The sequence below is a fragment of the Filicampus tigris genome, chromosome 9 (assembly GCF_054856515.1).
Source record: "Filicampus tigris isolate MCC_2025a chromosome 9, RoL_Ftig_1.0, whole genome shotgun sequence".
NCBI classification, from domain to species: domain Eukaryota; kingdom Metazoa; phylum Chordata; class Actinopteri; order Syngnathiformes; family Syngnathidae; genus Filicampus; species Filicampus tigris.
The window spans coordinates 1499058-1517204 of NC_141225.1; the positions used below are offsets into that span (position 1 = coordinate 1499058).

Consider the following 18147-nt stretch of genomic DNA (forward strand, 5'->3'; position numbering starts at 1 on the left):
GAACTTACTGTGGTGGAGGAGCTTGTGTGTCCCAGCAATCCCAGGAGCTAAATTGTTAGGGGCTTTACGCCCCTCTTAAAGTCACCAGGGCAAACAGGTCTGAAGTTAGGGACCAGACAAAACCTGGCTGGAACACATCCCATAAAGAACAATATCTTTGGAAGAACCCGGAGGCAGGTCACTAGGGCCACCCTCTGGAGCCAGGCCTCGAGGTGGACGGTGGTCTGCACCCAAGGGGCGCGACTGGGCACAGCCCGAAAAGACGACATGGGTCCCACCTTTCCATGGACGCACCACCTGTGGGAGTGCCATGGAGGTCAGGTGCATTGTACATTGGACAGTAGCAGAGGCGAGGACCTTGGCGGTCTGATCCCCAGCTACAGAAGGTAGCTGCAATGTCACTTTTCTGGCAGGGAAAGAGCCTGAACTGGTGTGTGAGAGGTTCAGACTAGATAGGGTTGCCTTGACACGGAGCTTGGACTCCAGTACCGGTCTTCTTAAGCATTATGGGGTTACTCAGATAAGAGGCGCCGAGCAGGTATGGCCATACTTATTGCCGCACAGCTCGATGCCTGAACCTAGGGTTTCACCCCAAGGAGGCGAGAGAGTAGCCTCCCTCTGCCTTGGGTGGGAGTCCTGACTGTTGTTTGTACCCATGCACCAAGCAGCAGCTCAGAGTACCCACCCTTTTTGTTGTCCTTCGAGGGGGTGCTTTCCAGCACCCCCGGAGGTTGGGGAGTCCCTCGTTCTGCTGGAGAACTTCAACGCTCACAGCCCGACTGTAAATTAAGACGTGCTTTGTTATTGAACTTTTGTGCTTGTCACGGATTGTCCAAAATGAACACCATGTTCAAACATACAGGTGTCCATACATGAACATACAGAACACCCTTGGCCTCAGTTCCACGATCAACTCTGTGCTCGTGTCATTGGAATTCCAGCCACATGTCTTGGACACCCAATTGAAGAGAAGAGCGAAGCTGACAACTGATCATCACCTAGTGTTGTGTTGGCAGCTAATGAATCCTGGCAGGCCAAGCAGAATGCAGATCTGGTGATTACTGATACAAAAAGTAGGGTGTGGGAGGAATCCGGTTAGCGCAGGGAGTACAACTAGAAGTCTTTGATGAAATTCTGGTCGATCATCTGGCGTCTCAAGAAGGGAAGGCAGTGCACCATCAACACTGAATAGTGGGGATGAGATGCTGCTAACCTCAAATTGGGATGTTGCGAGTCAATGGGGAGAACATTTTCAAAAACTCCTCATTTCATCGACAAGCCTTCCTATGAGGAAGCAAAGTCCTGGGACTCCGAGATGGGATCCTATATTTCTGGGTTGAGGTCGCCGGGGTGGTTAAAAGGTCCTGTGGGTGGATGCTATCCACCTGCAATTCCTAAATGCTCTGGGTCTGGGATGCCCTCGGGGTATGAGGTACCTGACACCTCTAAAACTGTTCGGTTTCTTTACGACCAGTATCAGACTTTGGTCCACATTGCCGGCAGTAGGTCAGACTCTGAGTCCATCGGGAAGTGTTTTAAGTCTGCCAAGGATGCTTTTTGTCACAGATTCTGTTCATAACCTTGATGGATTAATATCTATGAGTAGTCAAGGCGTTCAGGGTGTCCGTTTTTGTGACATCAGTATTATGTCTCTGCTTTTGCATCATGTGGTCAATGTGCTTCTGTTGGCTTCATCAAGCTGCGTTCTTCAATTCTCGCCGTAGCAGTTCATGGGAAAGTGTGAAAGGCTTGGAATTAGAATGAGCGCCTATAAATCTGAGACTAATATCTTTAGTCCGAGTGGCCTCGGACTAAAGTTCCCTCCCCAGGTTGAGGATGAGATCCTGCCCCAAGTGGATTTCAACTACCTTGTCCATGAGGGAGGGAAGAATAGAGCGTGAGATCGATTGGCGCGTTGGTACAGGGCAGGGTTTGCCCTGATGCGGACCTTGTATCAGCTGGTTGGTGAAGATGAAAAGAGCTGAGCTGAAGGACAATGCTCTCAACAGACTGGTTAATCTACATTCCCAACCCTCACCTATGTCTACACGCTGTGGGTTGTGACCAAAAGACCAAGATCACGGACACAAGCGGATGAGTTGCCTCCGGAAAGTGTCTAGACTCCCTCTTAGCGAAAGGGTGAGAAGCTCAGTCATCTGGAAGGGACTTAGAGGAGAGCTGCCTCAAGAGGAGCCAGATGATGTGACTCGAGCAAGTGGTTAGGATAACTCCCTTGTAAGCCTCGCTGGTGGGGTGTTTACGTCCCGCTGGGCGGAAGCCCCAGGGAAGACCCAGGACATGCTGGAGATATTATGTCTCCGCCGCTGGCCTTTTTCAAATGTAAAATAGGTGCCTTGGCTCAATAATGGTTGGGAAACTGTGTGCTAGAAGCTAAAAATAAGTAAACATGTAGTACTGTATCATAAAAGTTTAAAACCTAAATTTGCTTTCCCCCTACATATTCACTGATTGGCCACAACTGTCTGACCACATGTATATTCTGTTTGACAAAGTCACAGTCTAAATCAGTCACAACACTTTGTTTTTATGTGGGTACAGTTACCGTTGTGATGTCAAACTGCACTACATTCTTTTGAATATCGTTTTTAACAAGTGGACTCTCACAGCTAAATGGGGTAAAGAATTTAGAAACTGATCAGTTTAATGCACAATAGTTCTACAAAATAAGGGGAGAAGAATTTTTGTAACCCTGCCGGCAACTCCAACTGCCCACTACATTACAATTACTACTGTTATCTGAAGTTCAAATTAAACTCTACTTTAAATGACATAAAACAATGAGAAAACAAATCTGAACATTGTCAAAATGTTTGGTCTATGTTGAGATCAAGTCTTGTTACGGACAGACAAATTCTGAACATGATCCAAATCAAACAATGATGTGTGTTCTATGCACAAAAAAACCTCTGGGGTGGCGGACAGGCAAATACTGTATAAATCCATAATATCCACGGTGGAATACAATTAGGTCTTTCCCAGGTACTGTATGAAGAATGTGAGTTGACAAACTCATAGCAGGAAACTATACCTAACGATCTCACCTTTAACCTCAAGCAACCTCATACAGTACCTTCGAAAATATGTTGAATTTTTGTGCAAAAACGCGCTCATTTTAAAACGCAGTTTGTCTGACCACAAATTGTATGTAATGCTGCTTCACAAGGAATTATTTAAACAACTTAAAAAGTCTGATCTCTAACCTTCTTGGTCTTGGGGTAACGCAAGTTGCCTCTGTTTATGCAGTTAAGACCCTGGCCATCTCCATCTAAGAGTTGACCAGTGGCCATCCCACTCTCCCCTTGGCCCAGCTCAGAACCATATGGGCCATGAGAACCCTCCTCATCAAGACCAGCACTTTGCTCAGCTAATGGAGCTGCTGCAGCAGCAGCCTGCTGGGCTAGCGCTTGACGCTGCCGCCTGGCACGTTGGGATGAGCTGGAACGATACCGGGACATTCGGCTCTTGGGACGAGGCTTAGAAGAGCGTGCAGGTTTAGGAGGGACAACCGGGCCAGGCAGATTTGGTAATGAGGATTTTTCTTCAATAGACGGTGCTTCCTGTGGAAAATAGAAATGGAATTAAATAGAATATAGAAAAGAAATACTAAGGTGTTTTTAAGACCAATACTGACCGTGACATAGGTAGTACGTCGTGTGCTAACGCCTACCCCTGTGTTATAGGGTATTGGTGTGGCTCTTGTCCCCTCTTCTGTTTCTACACTGTCCTCCTTTACATCTGCTCCTGTCTTTCTCCGCCTCTTTTCCAGACTGTTCAATGTCTGAAATCAGAGACAAATTTCAACAAAATTAGTGGAATATGTTTTGAATGAAAAAAAAATATATATTGCATAAAAAATTATAAAAATAAATAACTCTTAAATGGAGACAAATTATCATACTTTGTTATTGGAGATGACAATTCCATTTTCATCCACCTCTCCTTCCTCAGCCTCTTCCATCTTCGTTTCATCCAGTGGTCCCTAATATCACAGACACATAGATAAGGAATTAACTAGGGGTGGAAATCTATGGGTACCTGACGATTCGATCCGATTCCGAGGCCCACGATTCGATTGATTTCCGATTCAGAGACCTATGATTCGATTCCAATTCATCACTACAATGGCTTACATATTATAGTTAATCTAAAAACTGGTAGCTTTTTTAAAACAATTGCAGTACTCAAGGAAGAGCAAGGATTTATATTTCACACTTTGACTTGTGTCAACAAATTTTGAAAGGTGCCAATGGCAGCATTTGTTGTAACAAATGTCTGTAACTTCTCCTATAAGAAAAAATATATAAAAACATATTCAAACTTAATCTAATTTAGCGTATTTTAATACTTGAAAGTGCAATATGCATCATCTGATTGACATTACTGTGTAATTTAGCAATGAACGCTGCTTTTATTTAACCTAATGTAGCATGTGATGTAATATATTTTCTTTTAAATGATATTGCAATTTCCCCTGCGATTGGCTGGCAACCAGTTCAGGGTGTAGACCGCCTACTGCCTTAAAACAGCTGGGATAGGCTCCAGCACCTCCGCGACCGTCGTGAGGATAAAGCGGTATAGATGATGGATGGATGGATGGATATTGCAATTGATTGGTGACCTTTATTTCACATGTAGCTTATGTTAGGATGTGATATTTTACAGGACAATAGAGGGCAGTGTTAAACATTGTGTGAAAAAGGACGGTTGGCGAAGTGAACCAGAGAGCAAGAATCTCCCTGGGTGGAAAAAAAGGACGAGACTGGAGAAAGACAACAGTACGCGGTGCTGTAGTGATGGCTGGTAGAAGTACTGTGTATTTCCTCTGTTAAGAGCAATAAAAGTTAGTGCTTGTTCCACACCTTACTGTGAGTGGTGTAACATAACATTAAGCCCTGAGAAATTGTCATCAAACAGCACAGCTTGATTATTCAAAATATAAACTAACAGCATATTTTGTAACAATAACAGACAACTGCTAAGCTTGCAGAAGGTGTGCATATTCTAGGTTTTTGTGTGAAAAAAGAAGTGATCTACATGCTCTAGTGTTATTGTACTACGTCATGGGAATTTTATATCGTGGATACAGTGTCACTGTCTGCATTATGCCACGAAAGCACCTTCCTTCCACAACCGACTAAGGGCGCAAATCTGATGCAATGTACTCTGTAATGGATTTAGTCATTTTTCTTGCTCTTTCGGAGTTTGGTGGACAAGTTGCTAGAGCACCTGGCAGAGTCGGTCGGTTATTTATCATCTCCGACGGGTCCGCCTTTCGCCACACTCAACTCTGGGTGTGGTAGCGTGTCATGTTTGTTGGGTTCCCGAAATATTTTATCCTCGTCTCACACTTCATAAAGAAACAAAATGTAACCGATGCATTTAATGAGGATTACGCCGCTCGCGTGAGGATTTGCTTGTTCCGCCATCTTGTCATGTAATCCTCAGCACAGACAGACGTCTGGCGTACAAACGCACGTAATCGCTTGAACATCTTTTTAGTTTTTTTTTTTTTTATTTATACTTTAAACATAGATTATTAATACCTCTGAATCAATACAAAATCTTTTTAACAAAAAGAATGATGCATCGAAAAAACAATTATTGTTCCCATTTCTAGAATTAACCTTACTAGGTGAAACACATGCAAGGCTTTGTCAACAATTTATTAGAACAGACAACTGGAGTTTTGTCAACATGTACTATTTGATGGTGTGTAATGCCTGTGATGGAACTAAACTGCTTTGTTGTTTAACCTTCATGTTGACCAAATGTATGGGAAGAAAATCACAATCAGCGACATACCTCTCCATCACTGTTTCCTTGCGGCTCTTTGGCCTCTTGGTGCTGGATCGCCTGGTTTATATCTGGACAAACTTCTAGCTCTCTTCTGCGGGCCTTTCTCTGCCGTGTCTCAGCACCAACCAAAAGAGAGGGTGGTGGTACTGAGGGTGTACTCGGCAAGCTCTCTCTGGGGCTCATGTTGTGTTTCTGCACAGGGCAATTCTGGTTTCCCTTATGACAAGCGCAGTCCACTTTGTAATTACTGATGGATTGATATGAGAACAGAAGGTTCGTATTAACTGGAGAACAAGGCAATAAAAAGCAGTACATAACCCAGTGAAAAGATTACCTAGCATCTATCCAACCAAGAAATGTGTTGCGTTATGAAATGTCAGAACAAAACTGTGATCAATTCAATGAGAGTGAGTGAAGTACATTCAACAAAAATATAAACACAACACTTTTGTTCCCATTTTTTATGAGATGAACTCAAAGGTCTAAAACGTTTTCCACAGACACAATATCACAATTTCTCTCAAATATTTAAATCTATGATATTGAGCGCTTCTACTTTGCTGAGATAATCCATCCCACCTCACAGTTGTGCCATATCAAGATGCTGATTAGACATCATGATTAGTGCACAGGTGTGCCTTAGATTGCCCACAATAAAAGGCCACTCTGAAAGGTGCAGTTTTATCACACAGCATAATGCCAGAGATGTCGCAAGATTCGAGGGAGCATGTGATTGGCATGCTCGCACAGGCTCCAGTTCGCCGTCGTAACCGACTTGACTGGGCAAGGCTCACATTTGATGGCATCTGGCACGTTGGAGAGGTGTTCTCTTCACAGATGAATCACGATTTACACTGTTCAGGGCAGAAGGCAGGCGACGTGTGGCGTCATGTGGGTGAGCAGTTTTCTAATGTCAGTGTTGTGGATCAAGTGGCCCATGGTGGTGGTGGGGTTATGCTATGGGCAGGCGTCTGTTATGAACGAAGAACACAAGTGCATTTCATTGATGGCATTTTGAATGGACAGAGATGCTGTGACGAGATCCTGAGGTCCATTGTTGTGCCATACATCCAAGAACATCACCTCATGTTGGAGCAGGATAATGCACGGCCCCATATTGCAAAGATCTGTACATAATTCTTGGTAGCTGAAAATGTCCCAGTTCTTGCATGGCCAGCATAGTCACCGGACATGTCACCCGTTGAGCATGTTTGGGATGCTCTGGATCGGCGTATACGACAATGTTGACCAGTTCTTGCCACTATCCAGCAACTTTGCACAGCCACTGAAGAGGACTGGACCAACATTCCACAGTCCACAATCGACAACCTGATCAACTCTATTCAAAGCAGATGTGTTGCACTGAATGTGGCAAACAGTGGTCACACCAGATACTGACTGGTTTTCTGAGTCCTCAGACTCAGACCCAATAAAACAAAACTGTACCTTTTCAGAGTGGCCCTTTATTGTGGGCCGCCTAAGGCACACCTGTGCACTAATCATGGTGTCTAATCATCTTCTTGATATGGCACACCTGTGAGGTGGGATTGATTAGCTCAACAAAGGAGAAGTGCTCACGGTCACAGATTCAGACTGGTTTGTTATTTGAGAGAAAAGGTGATACAGTATTGTGTATGTGCAAACAGTTTTAGACCTTTGAGTTAATCTCACAAAAAATGGGACTAATAACAAAAGTGCTGAGTTTTTATTTTTGTTGAATGTATATGAAATGGTGAGAAGCAGTACTGACCAGCTGTTGAACTCATAATCAAATCCAATAGTAACCTCAGCATCCTTTGTGATTTGACTGATGGCATAGATACACAGATGTATCATACCCTCAGCAATCATATGTCGCACCTGAGAAAGGAGTAGATAAATGACACACAGAAAATCTGATAAACTAAGAACTTAGAACTAAATGGAGGCAAAACAAGATGGCAACCTAGGACGTCATAATAAACTCAATTAATAACTCACCTCTGCGTTGGGAGTGCAGGACCTTCTAATGAAGCGTGCATCATTTCCAAAGGTCCGTGCATCCACACACATCTCAACATCATTAAACTTGGAGTAAAACAGTACAAATGGGTAGGGCCTAAAAGACATGAAAATTGTACTTCACCACTTGTGTCGTTGCAAGGTTGTTCTTGATGTTACAGATTATTAGTTAATCTGTTGAAAATATTTTCACCAAAAATAATTTCACTTAAATAATTTCACCATCAAATATGCAGTTCAGTCAAATAGTCTTAGTCTTTTTGACCCAATTTTTTTACTAAGAAAGTCTAAGCAGTGAATAAAATTTAATTTTCAAGAGTCTAATGTGATTCCATCATAATTCCTGCCTCATCTACAACCTGTCATGTCATGTCATCTTCCAAACCGCTTATCCTATATAGGGTCGCGGGGAGTTGCTGGAGCCTATCCCAGCCGTCAATGGGCGAAGGCAGACTACACCCCGAACTGGTCGCCAGCCAGTCGCAGGGCACACATAGACACTGTCACTGAGCGGGAATCGATCCCACGCTGCCCGCACACAACTCAGGCGTGTGTACCACTACACTATCAGCGGACAGTCATCTAGAACCTTTACCATGTAAAGTGAAAGCCATAACAACACCCAGAATCAGCACTAACTTCTCTGGGCCCAAGCTCTTCTGAGATGGACTGGTGCAAAGTGGAAAAGTCTGCTGTGTTCTGACAATGATAGATATCAAATTGTTTTGGGAAATCATGGACATCGTGTCCTCCAGGCTAAAGAGGAAAAGGAACTTCATACTTACTTTTTAAAGAAATGCCCGTTGACCTCAAACTGCTGCTTGAGCATGACCTTCCCACGATACTCAATAATAAGGATGTCAGGATCAAGGTTCTTGGCGGCACGAAGGATCTTTCTGTGCTTCTGCACACGTGTCACACGTCCTAACTGCAGCTACAAAAAAAAAAAAAAAAAAGTGTCAGGGGACGCATTATAGCGTAGCTAGTGTATATATTGCAATTAAATCTGTCAAATGTTCACATTTACCGTAGTGCTCATACAGTAGCTGTCAAATTTGAATCAGAATTTAGTGGACCCCCCCGCAGATTCGGTGTGTGTGTGTGTGTGTGTGCGCGACAGCGCCATAGAACTGACACGATGCGGCTCTGGACCCAAAGTCAGAATCGGCTAAGTACGTCTAATGCCAACATTGAGCCAACAAGTTCAACACAAAAATTATATATATATATATATATACACATACATACACACACCTATAAACTTTTTAAATTTTCACTTTAATGCGATGTCTGTAACGCGGAAACATGATTCATGTAAAAATAAGAAAATGAAAAAAAATCGAGATAAGTGTTTTTCACATGACAGCGGCGATATGGTAAATATATACATAGGCCTATACAGCATATGGTTACATAAACTGCCTAGATTAGATACATTACTCTTGCTTGCTCTTAAAATGCAGCGTTATAGCCATATCTATATATATATCTCTATATATATATAATATATATATATCTCTATATATATATTAGGGGTGTAACGATACGCTAAATCAAATTTCGGTTCGGTTTCTTGGAAACTTCAGTATATTTTCGGTACAAAAAAAATGTTCATTTTGAAAAAATTACAAGTAAATGGTACATTTTTGGGAAAAAATAAATAAAAGCGATCCATGCATGTAATAGTCTAAGAAATTACACCAGAATAAAAAACACACAAACACACACAAATATTTCTGTCACTGTTCTGAGGCCGTTTTGCATTTTTGTAGTGAATAAAAATACTGTCTACTACAGAAAGAATGTTAATAACTTTAATTTAAAAATTTTAATTTTCATCTCATGAGGATTTGTTGTTGTAATAAAAAAATACATTACATATGAACAGTATGTTGAATGTATATGTCCGTCTTGTGTCTTTTAGCTTTCCATTCCAACAATTTACAGAAAAATATGGCATATTTTGGAGATAGTTCAAATTGCGATTAATTACGGTACGCTAAATCACATTTCGGTTCAGTTCGTTTTTTGGAAACTTCGGTTCGGTATGTTTTCGGTACAAAAAAACGATTTATTTTTTTTTCAAATGTTTATTTTGAACAGATGACAAGTAAATGGTACATTTTTTTTAGAAAAAATAAATAAAAGCGAACCATTCGGGTGATATTCTAAGAAATTACACCAGAATAAAAAATCCACTAACAATAAAGATCTCTTAATTTTGTAAATTATTAAGACACTGAAATCTTTAAACACTCAGCAGCAATAGCCTATGACACACTTAAGTATTCAAGTTAAAGACAAGTTGTCATTACAGTACACATACACTTTTTGTGATTGGAAAAAAATACATACAATAACAGTTACAATTATTGCTAACTATATTAAAACTCTTTTTATAATGAAAAAATTACAGTAACTTTAAAAAGTCTTTATGAAATTGTATACACTTTTTAGGCATTGAAATCTTTCAATGTTCAACAGCATATTGTAGTAACGAATTGGGTTATCTGTGTTGTGGTCGGATTTGTGTGTTGCTGAGTTGTGATGTTTCCGAGGTTCAGCAATGCATCATATGGCAAGCGAGTGGAGCAGAGCACGAGCAGTTGTACTTGGATTAATAAAAACGTGATAATTAAACTACGTCTGACAGCGTGTTCCTGGAAAACGCTACAATATGATAAATCTCGCGATCTAAGTTTGACGTTTTGGGCTAAAAAGACTGCTTGCTTCCTTGTCCAAGAAACATTCACAGTCGGATGATGCCATGCATGTTAGACGTGCTAGCCGCAACATAGCCGCCGATTTCATGTAGCAATGTCGGCACCCAATTTTCGGACTTATCCACGCACCTTTCCCCAATACAATTTTTTTTACGAAACTTGGAAACGATATTTACGATATTTGTCAAATATTTGTTTCTTGAACTTTTCTACTGTTTATGAACTTTCCTTTGATTTTATCAATATTTTTGACAAATAAATTCATATCAAACCTATAAGCTCGAATTGTCCACAAGAGAGCTTCATTCTGGAGCTTCATTTTTTATTTTTTTTTTTTAATGAAGCGCAGCCATACTTTTGACCTGTGTCGAACATCCATAATTATCACACCCCGCGAGCATTATCCTGTAGTCTTCGTTGCGGTCTGTGTGATGTCGGCAGACTCTGTACGTGTTGCTCGCCGGCGCGGCGCGCACACACATTTCCTATTGGTTGTACTTCGCTCGTGTCTGTCGATTGATCCGCGCTGCACGCACACGTTGGTACTTTTATTTTGGGTGGCTTCCTCCGCGAAACGGATTAGGAATCGAAATGTGGAACTGACATTTTAAAACCTGAATGATTCCAGGAGAACCGAAGTGCTAGTCCTGGTTCCTGATTCCCAGTGCCCAACCCTACAGCCCAGTCCCTATCTCCAATGAATAGTGGCGGTCCACTACAATGTTAAATATTGTTAATGAATATGATTCTTGGGCCAACCTGCATCTGCGAGCCGAGCACAGTGTTGTTGCAGGCCAGCTGGGTGCGATTGATAGTGTCCATGGCGTCGACAGATGTCGGTGAGGTGGATGGAAGACTCATGGGTCCACTTTCTGTTTTTCCAACAGTTGTGCTGGCAGTGTGGTGAAGCTGGAGCAGTGTCTGGATGTCAGAACTGTACTGGTTGGCTAAAGCCTCCTCATATTGGTCTGTCCACTGGCGGATTCTACTCTCCCATCCCTCTGTTGTGTTCTCATCCAGCACACTGGCCTCTGTTGTTGAGTTCTTGACAAAAGAAAAGATGCATGAAACTAAAAATACAAACTCCACTTTATTTATACAGTACGTCAGTCATACCTTCATCCTCATAGACTTCCGAGAACCCTCTCTGAAAGCCTGAGAGAATAAGTGAAAGACATTCAATTAACTGATTTTTTTTTTTAAGAGATTTGGCAAATAGTAGCGTGACATTTTTTGCATACTTTGACTTTCTTGCCCTTTGGTGTTCCACTGGATTTTTCTGTACTCTTTTTCCTCTTTTTAGATTTACTTCTTTTGACTCTGTTGACAGTAAGTTTAATGCTGGTAGGTGTATGCTGGGTGGCAGTATAAGAGATAGTGGAAGATGACACCTCTTCATCACCACTCTCGGTGGCACTGCTCTCTCCAGCTACCAAGAATGCACAAGTATATCGTTTGGCTGTTATGATTTTCTTAACAGATACAAAAACTGAACTGAGAGGGGTGAAGGAAAAAAAGTCAAATACCTGAGACGTTTTCATTTTTCCTATGCTGGCCATCTGTTTTTGTCCTCCCATCAAGTCTTCTGCAACAAGAGAACAGCCAAAACAACATTACAAATACATATTGATAGTTTGGATATATCAGAATTTACAGTTCATTACTCAAAAAACACAAGCATTAAGTGGCCGTAAACCAATAATATTTCCTCTATAAAAGGTTATATGCATGTATAAGATGCATGCATGTAAATTAATTTATCTTCAACACAAGCCTTTGCGTATCAGTTGAAATCAAACAATGTTTGCTAAAATTACATTATAATAAGAGTAAAAAAAATGTGTATGGTGCTTACTAATAATGAAAAATAATTACAAGTCACTTTATTAATACACAGTACATTTAATTGAAAGATTATTTGCAATCATTTTGCTTTAAGTTGTACAGGCCCCTGCAAAGGTATTGGACCAATGAGGCCATTTTCCTTTGGCCATTAATGTTTAACAAAAAATTAGTGACAAAAGAGATGAACATTTCAGCTGAAATTTCAATGTATTGTACTGGAAATCCTACACAATTTAATAGATTATACATAAAACAACTTATTTTTAGCTGAGAAAAACTATTGGAAAAGATGTGCTCGTAAGGATAAGCGGTTCAGATAATGGCTGGATGGATTGATAAGACTTAATGTTTCGTTGTTTTTTGTGACGCTTTTCCAGGCTTTCATTGCAGCCTCTTTCAGGTGTCTGTTTTGTGGATTCCTCCCTTCAGTCTCCTCTTCAGCAGGAAAATGCACATTCTTTGGTTTAAGTCTGGAGACTGACTTCTACTTTAAAGCCTTACACTTTTTGACCTTGATGAGCTCCTTTGTTGTTTTGGCAATATGTTCTGGATCATGAACTTAAAACATGCTGAAGGATCACTGAATCACTTTGCTTCAAACCATTGGTTAAAGTTCATTTTTGTGTCACCAGTCCATAGCTTCCAGAATTGTTTAGGCTTGTCTTGTTATTTTTCAGCAAATTCCACTGACTTTCTTAATCCTCTTGACTGGTTTACATCTTATAGTGTAGCCTTTGTATTTTTGTTTATTGAGTTTTCTGTGACTAGATGTGATACCTTCACTCCCATTCCTATGGTCAATATAACAGTTGTTTTAGTTCTGTCGCCAAGTGCTGTTATTTTCCTTAGCCTACCCATTAGACATCTTTTACCAATACACCAGTGTTTTCTCTTCAGGCCATTCCAAATGGCCATCACCAATGTTTTTCACCTTAATTTTCCCATCTGCCTTCAGCTTCTTTATTTTTCACCCATAGACATCTCTCTTCTGGCAAAACTCAAATCTGAAACTGCCTTAGACATTCCAAGTTACCCTTTTTTGGTAATAATGGGCTAATTGGGAAACAGATGGGAGTTGAAACAAATGGTGCTTCTAAATTGTGTATTAGATCCAGTACCATGAAATAAAAGCAGATATATTGATTACATGTCTCATATTCATCAAGCGCAGAACATTTGGAGGGTGGATTCATTAGGATTACTTTAGTTCCCATTTGTTTGTCAAAATTAATTTAGCAAACTGGGAAAAGGTTGGGGCAGCTTGCTGACAAAACATGCTCCCATACGGATAGGGCACATTCTCCATGGCTCACCTGCAGTTGTCACATTTATTAACCAAGCCGTCTGGCATCAGAGTGCAGTGACACCAGTTGGCTATAGCCCCATCCTCCTCCGAGGAGCTATCACTGTCTGCTGAGTTGTCCTCTGTAGTTTGGACATAGCGAGAACTGTGTACCACGCCATTGAGATCCATTCGACGAATGATGGTTTGAGAGAGCGGGGAAGCGGGTGGAGTGGGAGGAGGGGGTGCACCATAGTTGTGATCCTGACAACACACAACGGAAGACTGTTGCTTCTTCAAACAACGGGTGTTCAGGCAAAAAAGGGAAACGGAAAATGGAGATGAATGAAAATGAGGGCAAAAAAAACAGTTATGTGAAACAGTACAGCTGTTTATATCAGAAATAGATCGTAGTTACAGGTCTATGTTGACTAGACAAAGTATTATTTACTGTCTTCACACGTCAGGGTGAATTTTCATCATACTAAAAGTTCACATGTATGCACATTATAATTATCATTTTAACAATGCCCCATGAATAAGGATCTAAAGATTATGGAGATTAAGGACAAATGCTGTAGCAGGGATTGCTAAATGTTAGGTAAACTGTCAAACAAAACACATGCCAAGTAAAACTATGAAAAATTGTGTCGTAACAAGCTTTGGCTCTTGTTTTTTTTTTTTCATTACATGCCCAGGTTTGTGAAGACTTCCCTTTTTTTCCTGTTGTCTAATTAGATTTTAAAAATTCAAAATTGGAAACACATACAGTATGTCACAAAAGGGACCACCCATCACATTTTGGAAATACTTTATACATATATTTTAATGACACTTTGCTACATTGTAAAGCATAGACGCTTGACTTACAAAAGCCCCAACTTGAGCGTGTGTTTGGCTGTAAACTTAGTTACAAAAAAAAGTTTATTTCTTTACATTCTCGATTGTATTCTAATATGTATAGTTTACAATGCAGTAGTATTTATTAATTTATTTTGTTAAGGGCCGGTTCTGAGTGAAATCTTTCTTGTTAATCTGCTATAGGCAGAGGTGGGAGTGTAAGTCACATATGTGCAAGTCACAAGTAAAGGCCTAGATAGACCAATCCGACGTTGGCCAACTGTGACCGAAGCTTAATCCCTGTGGCGTTGGGTCGGCTATCGGCACGTCACGCTGGAAAAATGAACCGCAACAACAGACAGCGACACTGACCATTAAAGTACCTTCTGCGCATGCGTGAGATGTAATAGCCTTCCATACCATCGGTGGAGGTAATCACTATTCCTCATGGTTAGAAAAAGCCAACTGGAAAGCTATTGGCCGGGGGCGGATTATAAAAATAAACAATGCATTCAGCTATACTTTTCGCTCACGAAGAACTCCCACGCGAAGTAAACCCTCACATTCTTGACACAGTATCGTGAAATACTTACATTGTCAACCCTCGGTCTGTTAATGTGCTGATAAATACTGAAATATGCTGAATGAGGGAGTAAACATGTATAATAATCAGATTTTGATATTACATATGTTGATTCTGGTGCCAATCTGTGACCCAAATCTAATTAGCAGAGGTGGGCATTTTACTAGATTTTGCTGGTCTGCCATTCGTCAGCGGCCTGGGTACCCGCCCGTCAATTATCAAGCCATCATTTTTCAATCCAAACCAAATTGTAATCGTCATGTTTGTCAGTCTGACAGTTAAATCTGTCAGTTATTCCATCCAAAGTCTGTCGGTCCGTCAACCCGTCCGTCAGTCCATCATCCCCCCAAAAAACACGTCAGCAAACTGACCTCTCAGTCCGTCACTGACGGACACAGTTTGAAGAAAATCCACTTCTGTCAGTGCGTAGTCCATCATTTTTCAAAAGTGTTCCATCAATTATCAGAAAAACGGGTGTCATTCAGTCTGGCGGAATGCCCACATCTGCTAATTAGTGTGTGAAAATAGGTGAAGGAAAGGCATTAACTTTGTGCACTTTGTAGGTTGTCACTTTCTGAAGTTGAGTGACATTGACGTGCAATAGTTTATTGGGGCGCTGCCATTTCAAATATGGCGGACACGCTCATGACCAGAAAAGTACTCTGTATCAACTCCATTTAACAATATGTAGTAGCAGTCTAAGTTGGACTCTGTGTATTGTCTATGCTTAGAAACAACCGCTGTTTTTATAGTTTCAAGATTACAGTGCCAGTGATTTACAATCGATCGCTTTATTGGCTTCTCAATTAAATGCAGAACCAACATGTAGTTTTTGTGCTAAAATCCTAAACAAGTTAAGTTCACAGAGCTACTGTATCTTAGATGTGTCACGCAGATGAAACAAAACTTGTAGATGTCGCTCTTATAAATGAGTTTCAAACCTTACATGTTGCTATTGTCTTTGAATTTCTGACATTAATATCATACAAAATATTGTGATTTTGTTCTAATATTTTCATACTATGATTATTGTATTTTTTTAATCCATCTCCATATACAATTTGGTGAGAATCTGTTCCAATTATTTTCCCCAAAAGTTGACAATGTTTCTCCTGTATGAGTCAGCCTTATGACATTAATTGGATTAACAAATAAAGTGAGCTTTGATGTAATATTTTCAGACTAGGATTATTGTATTTTTATCCATCTCCACATATATTTTGGTGGCAATCTGTCATGGTTTGGGGACGTAGCAGCTTCCATGAAAACTCAGAAGCTCGCAGGCTGGTGGCATTGTCAGCTAGTGCGTTGTCACTCTCTCTCTCCCATTCTACCTCCAAGGAAGAACATGAAAAGTGTGCCATCTAAATTATGGGAATGCTTAAAGATGCCATATGGTATATGTCACCATAGATGAGGAAACAAGTCAACAATGAACAGCCTTGTCACTTCATGGATTTAACATATTGCGGTTATTTTTGGGCCTGTTTATTCACACCCGCCAACAAACATGCAGGAGACACGCTGTGCTTTTCCATTAGTCGTCAGCAAAATCCATCAGTGATGGACTGAGAGTAAGTGATGATTACACTGATGGACAAAAACCCACTTACGTCAGTGCTTAGTCCGTCCTTATTTTTTCTTTTTAACCTTCACGTCAATCCTCAATTGTCAGAAAAATGGTTGTCAGTCAGTGACGGACTGATGGACCTTCCATATATATATATATATATATATATATATATATTATATTATATTATATATTATATTATCCTTATTTGTGATAATAGGATCCAAAACTAGTCGGTGCCGACGATCATAAATAATGAATTATTCAATATTAGCAACCAAAAACCTTCGCGTGTGTGGGGGAAAGCCAAATTCTCCTGAGTTAGTTGACTCTGCAAACTGTGACGTGATGGAATGTTGCCAATAAAAGAAGCTCTCTGACGAATGAGGACGCGCCAGTAAATAAAATAAAGTAATATCCTACCCGATGTTCATCCATCCATTTTCTGAACTGCTTATCTTCCTTCACTCGTGTCATGGGAGTGATGGAGGCTATCCCAGCTGTTTTCGCGTTGTAGGTACAGAGCCCCTAAGGTATGTCACCTTAAGAAGAAGAAAAAAAATAACCTTTGTATTCCCTCGAAATAATTGCGAAAAATATTTTTTTGCGGGGAGACACATTTTTTGAATGGGCGTTTATGTACTGTACTTACGGGTCATCTTCCCGTGTACAAACGCAACAAAGATGTAGGGTTCTCTTTCCATGCAAGTAATGACCACGTGAGGGATATTTCTTGACATCAATAACCGTTTAAAGAAAAAAAGAAACTGCATGATTGCAAGAAAATGCAAATCTTTGCAAGGGAATGCAAAGATTATAAAGGAACAGCATTTTTTTTTGTGAGGGAATGCAAAGTTGTTGTTTTTTTTTCCCTTCCATGTCACCTAAGGGCACCGTAGGTAGGCAGCCTACCCGATTTTTTTGTATAAACGTGGGGTCCCTACACGGCAGAAAATATTTTCAAAATGACGTATTAACTTGCTGACATTGCCACTTTACACTTCACTTTGGAAATACACAACCATCGTGTGTTTTGAAGTCACGTGCGATCACACGAGAGCTCTCCCTCCAAGGTCTAGATTCTTGACCAGAGGTTGAAGAGAATCTTTGTGTGTGTAGTGTGGGGAGCAGTGTTGAGATTATCTGAGCATCCCATACATAACACGACCACAACTGTAAAATGCCCGACTTTTAATCTTTATGTGTGGGGTCAGTCAATGATTAAAAAAACCAAAAAGCTTTGAAAAGATTAAAAAAATCCTTATGTGTGTACCCCGCCTTACTCAAGTAGAGCTGCCAAATGTTATGGATTGCATATATTTTGTTAAAGAAATCACTGAAGGCTAACTCATTACGCCCCAAACACTGATTGTTAGAGATAGTTTAAAAATCATGGGTCAAATTCCTTAAACAGGTTGAAAATGAGCAAAACTAGATGTTAGATAATTGTAGCGATATACGTTTAACAACTCGGCAGTTGCAGATG

General features: G+C 40.6%; 1 protein-coding gene across 8 annotated transcripts in view; it reads right to left on the reverse strand.

Annotated features, from left to right (window-relative positions):
- Nucleotides 1–18147, reverse strand: part of setd5 (SET domain containing 5) — a 110174-nt gene that overhangs the window by 23591 nt on the left and 68436 nt on the right. For 4 of the 8 annotated variants that reach the window (XM_086040300.1, XM_086040299.1, XM_086040303.1 and 1 more), the window contains exons 4-15: nt 13700–13962; nt 12068–12126; nt 11783–11970; nt 11658–11696; nt 11301–11585; nt 8604–8752; nt 7798–7915; nt 7568–7677; nt 5824–6064; nt 3920–4000; nt 3653–3799; nt 3222–3578 (exon numbers count right to left, since the gene is read on the reverse strand). In XM_086040300.1, coding sequence (XP_085896426.1) covers nt 3222–3578; nt 3653–3799; nt 3920–4000; nt 5824–6064; nt 7568–7677; nt 7798–7915; nt 8604–8752; nt 11301–11585; nt 11658–11696; nt 11783–11970; nt 12068–12126; nt 13700–13962 — 2037 coding nt within the window. Of the gene's footprint in view, nt 1–3221; nt 3579–3652; nt 3800–3919; nt 4001–5823; nt 6065–7567; nt 7678–7797; nt 7916–8603; nt 8753–11300; nt 11586–11657; nt 11697–11782; nt 11971–12067; nt 12127–13699; nt 13963–17084; nt 17189–18147 lie in introns of those variants that run through there. The other 4 variants (XM_086040302.1, XM_086040306.1, XM_086040305.1 and 1 more) reach the window with 3 other exon arrangements.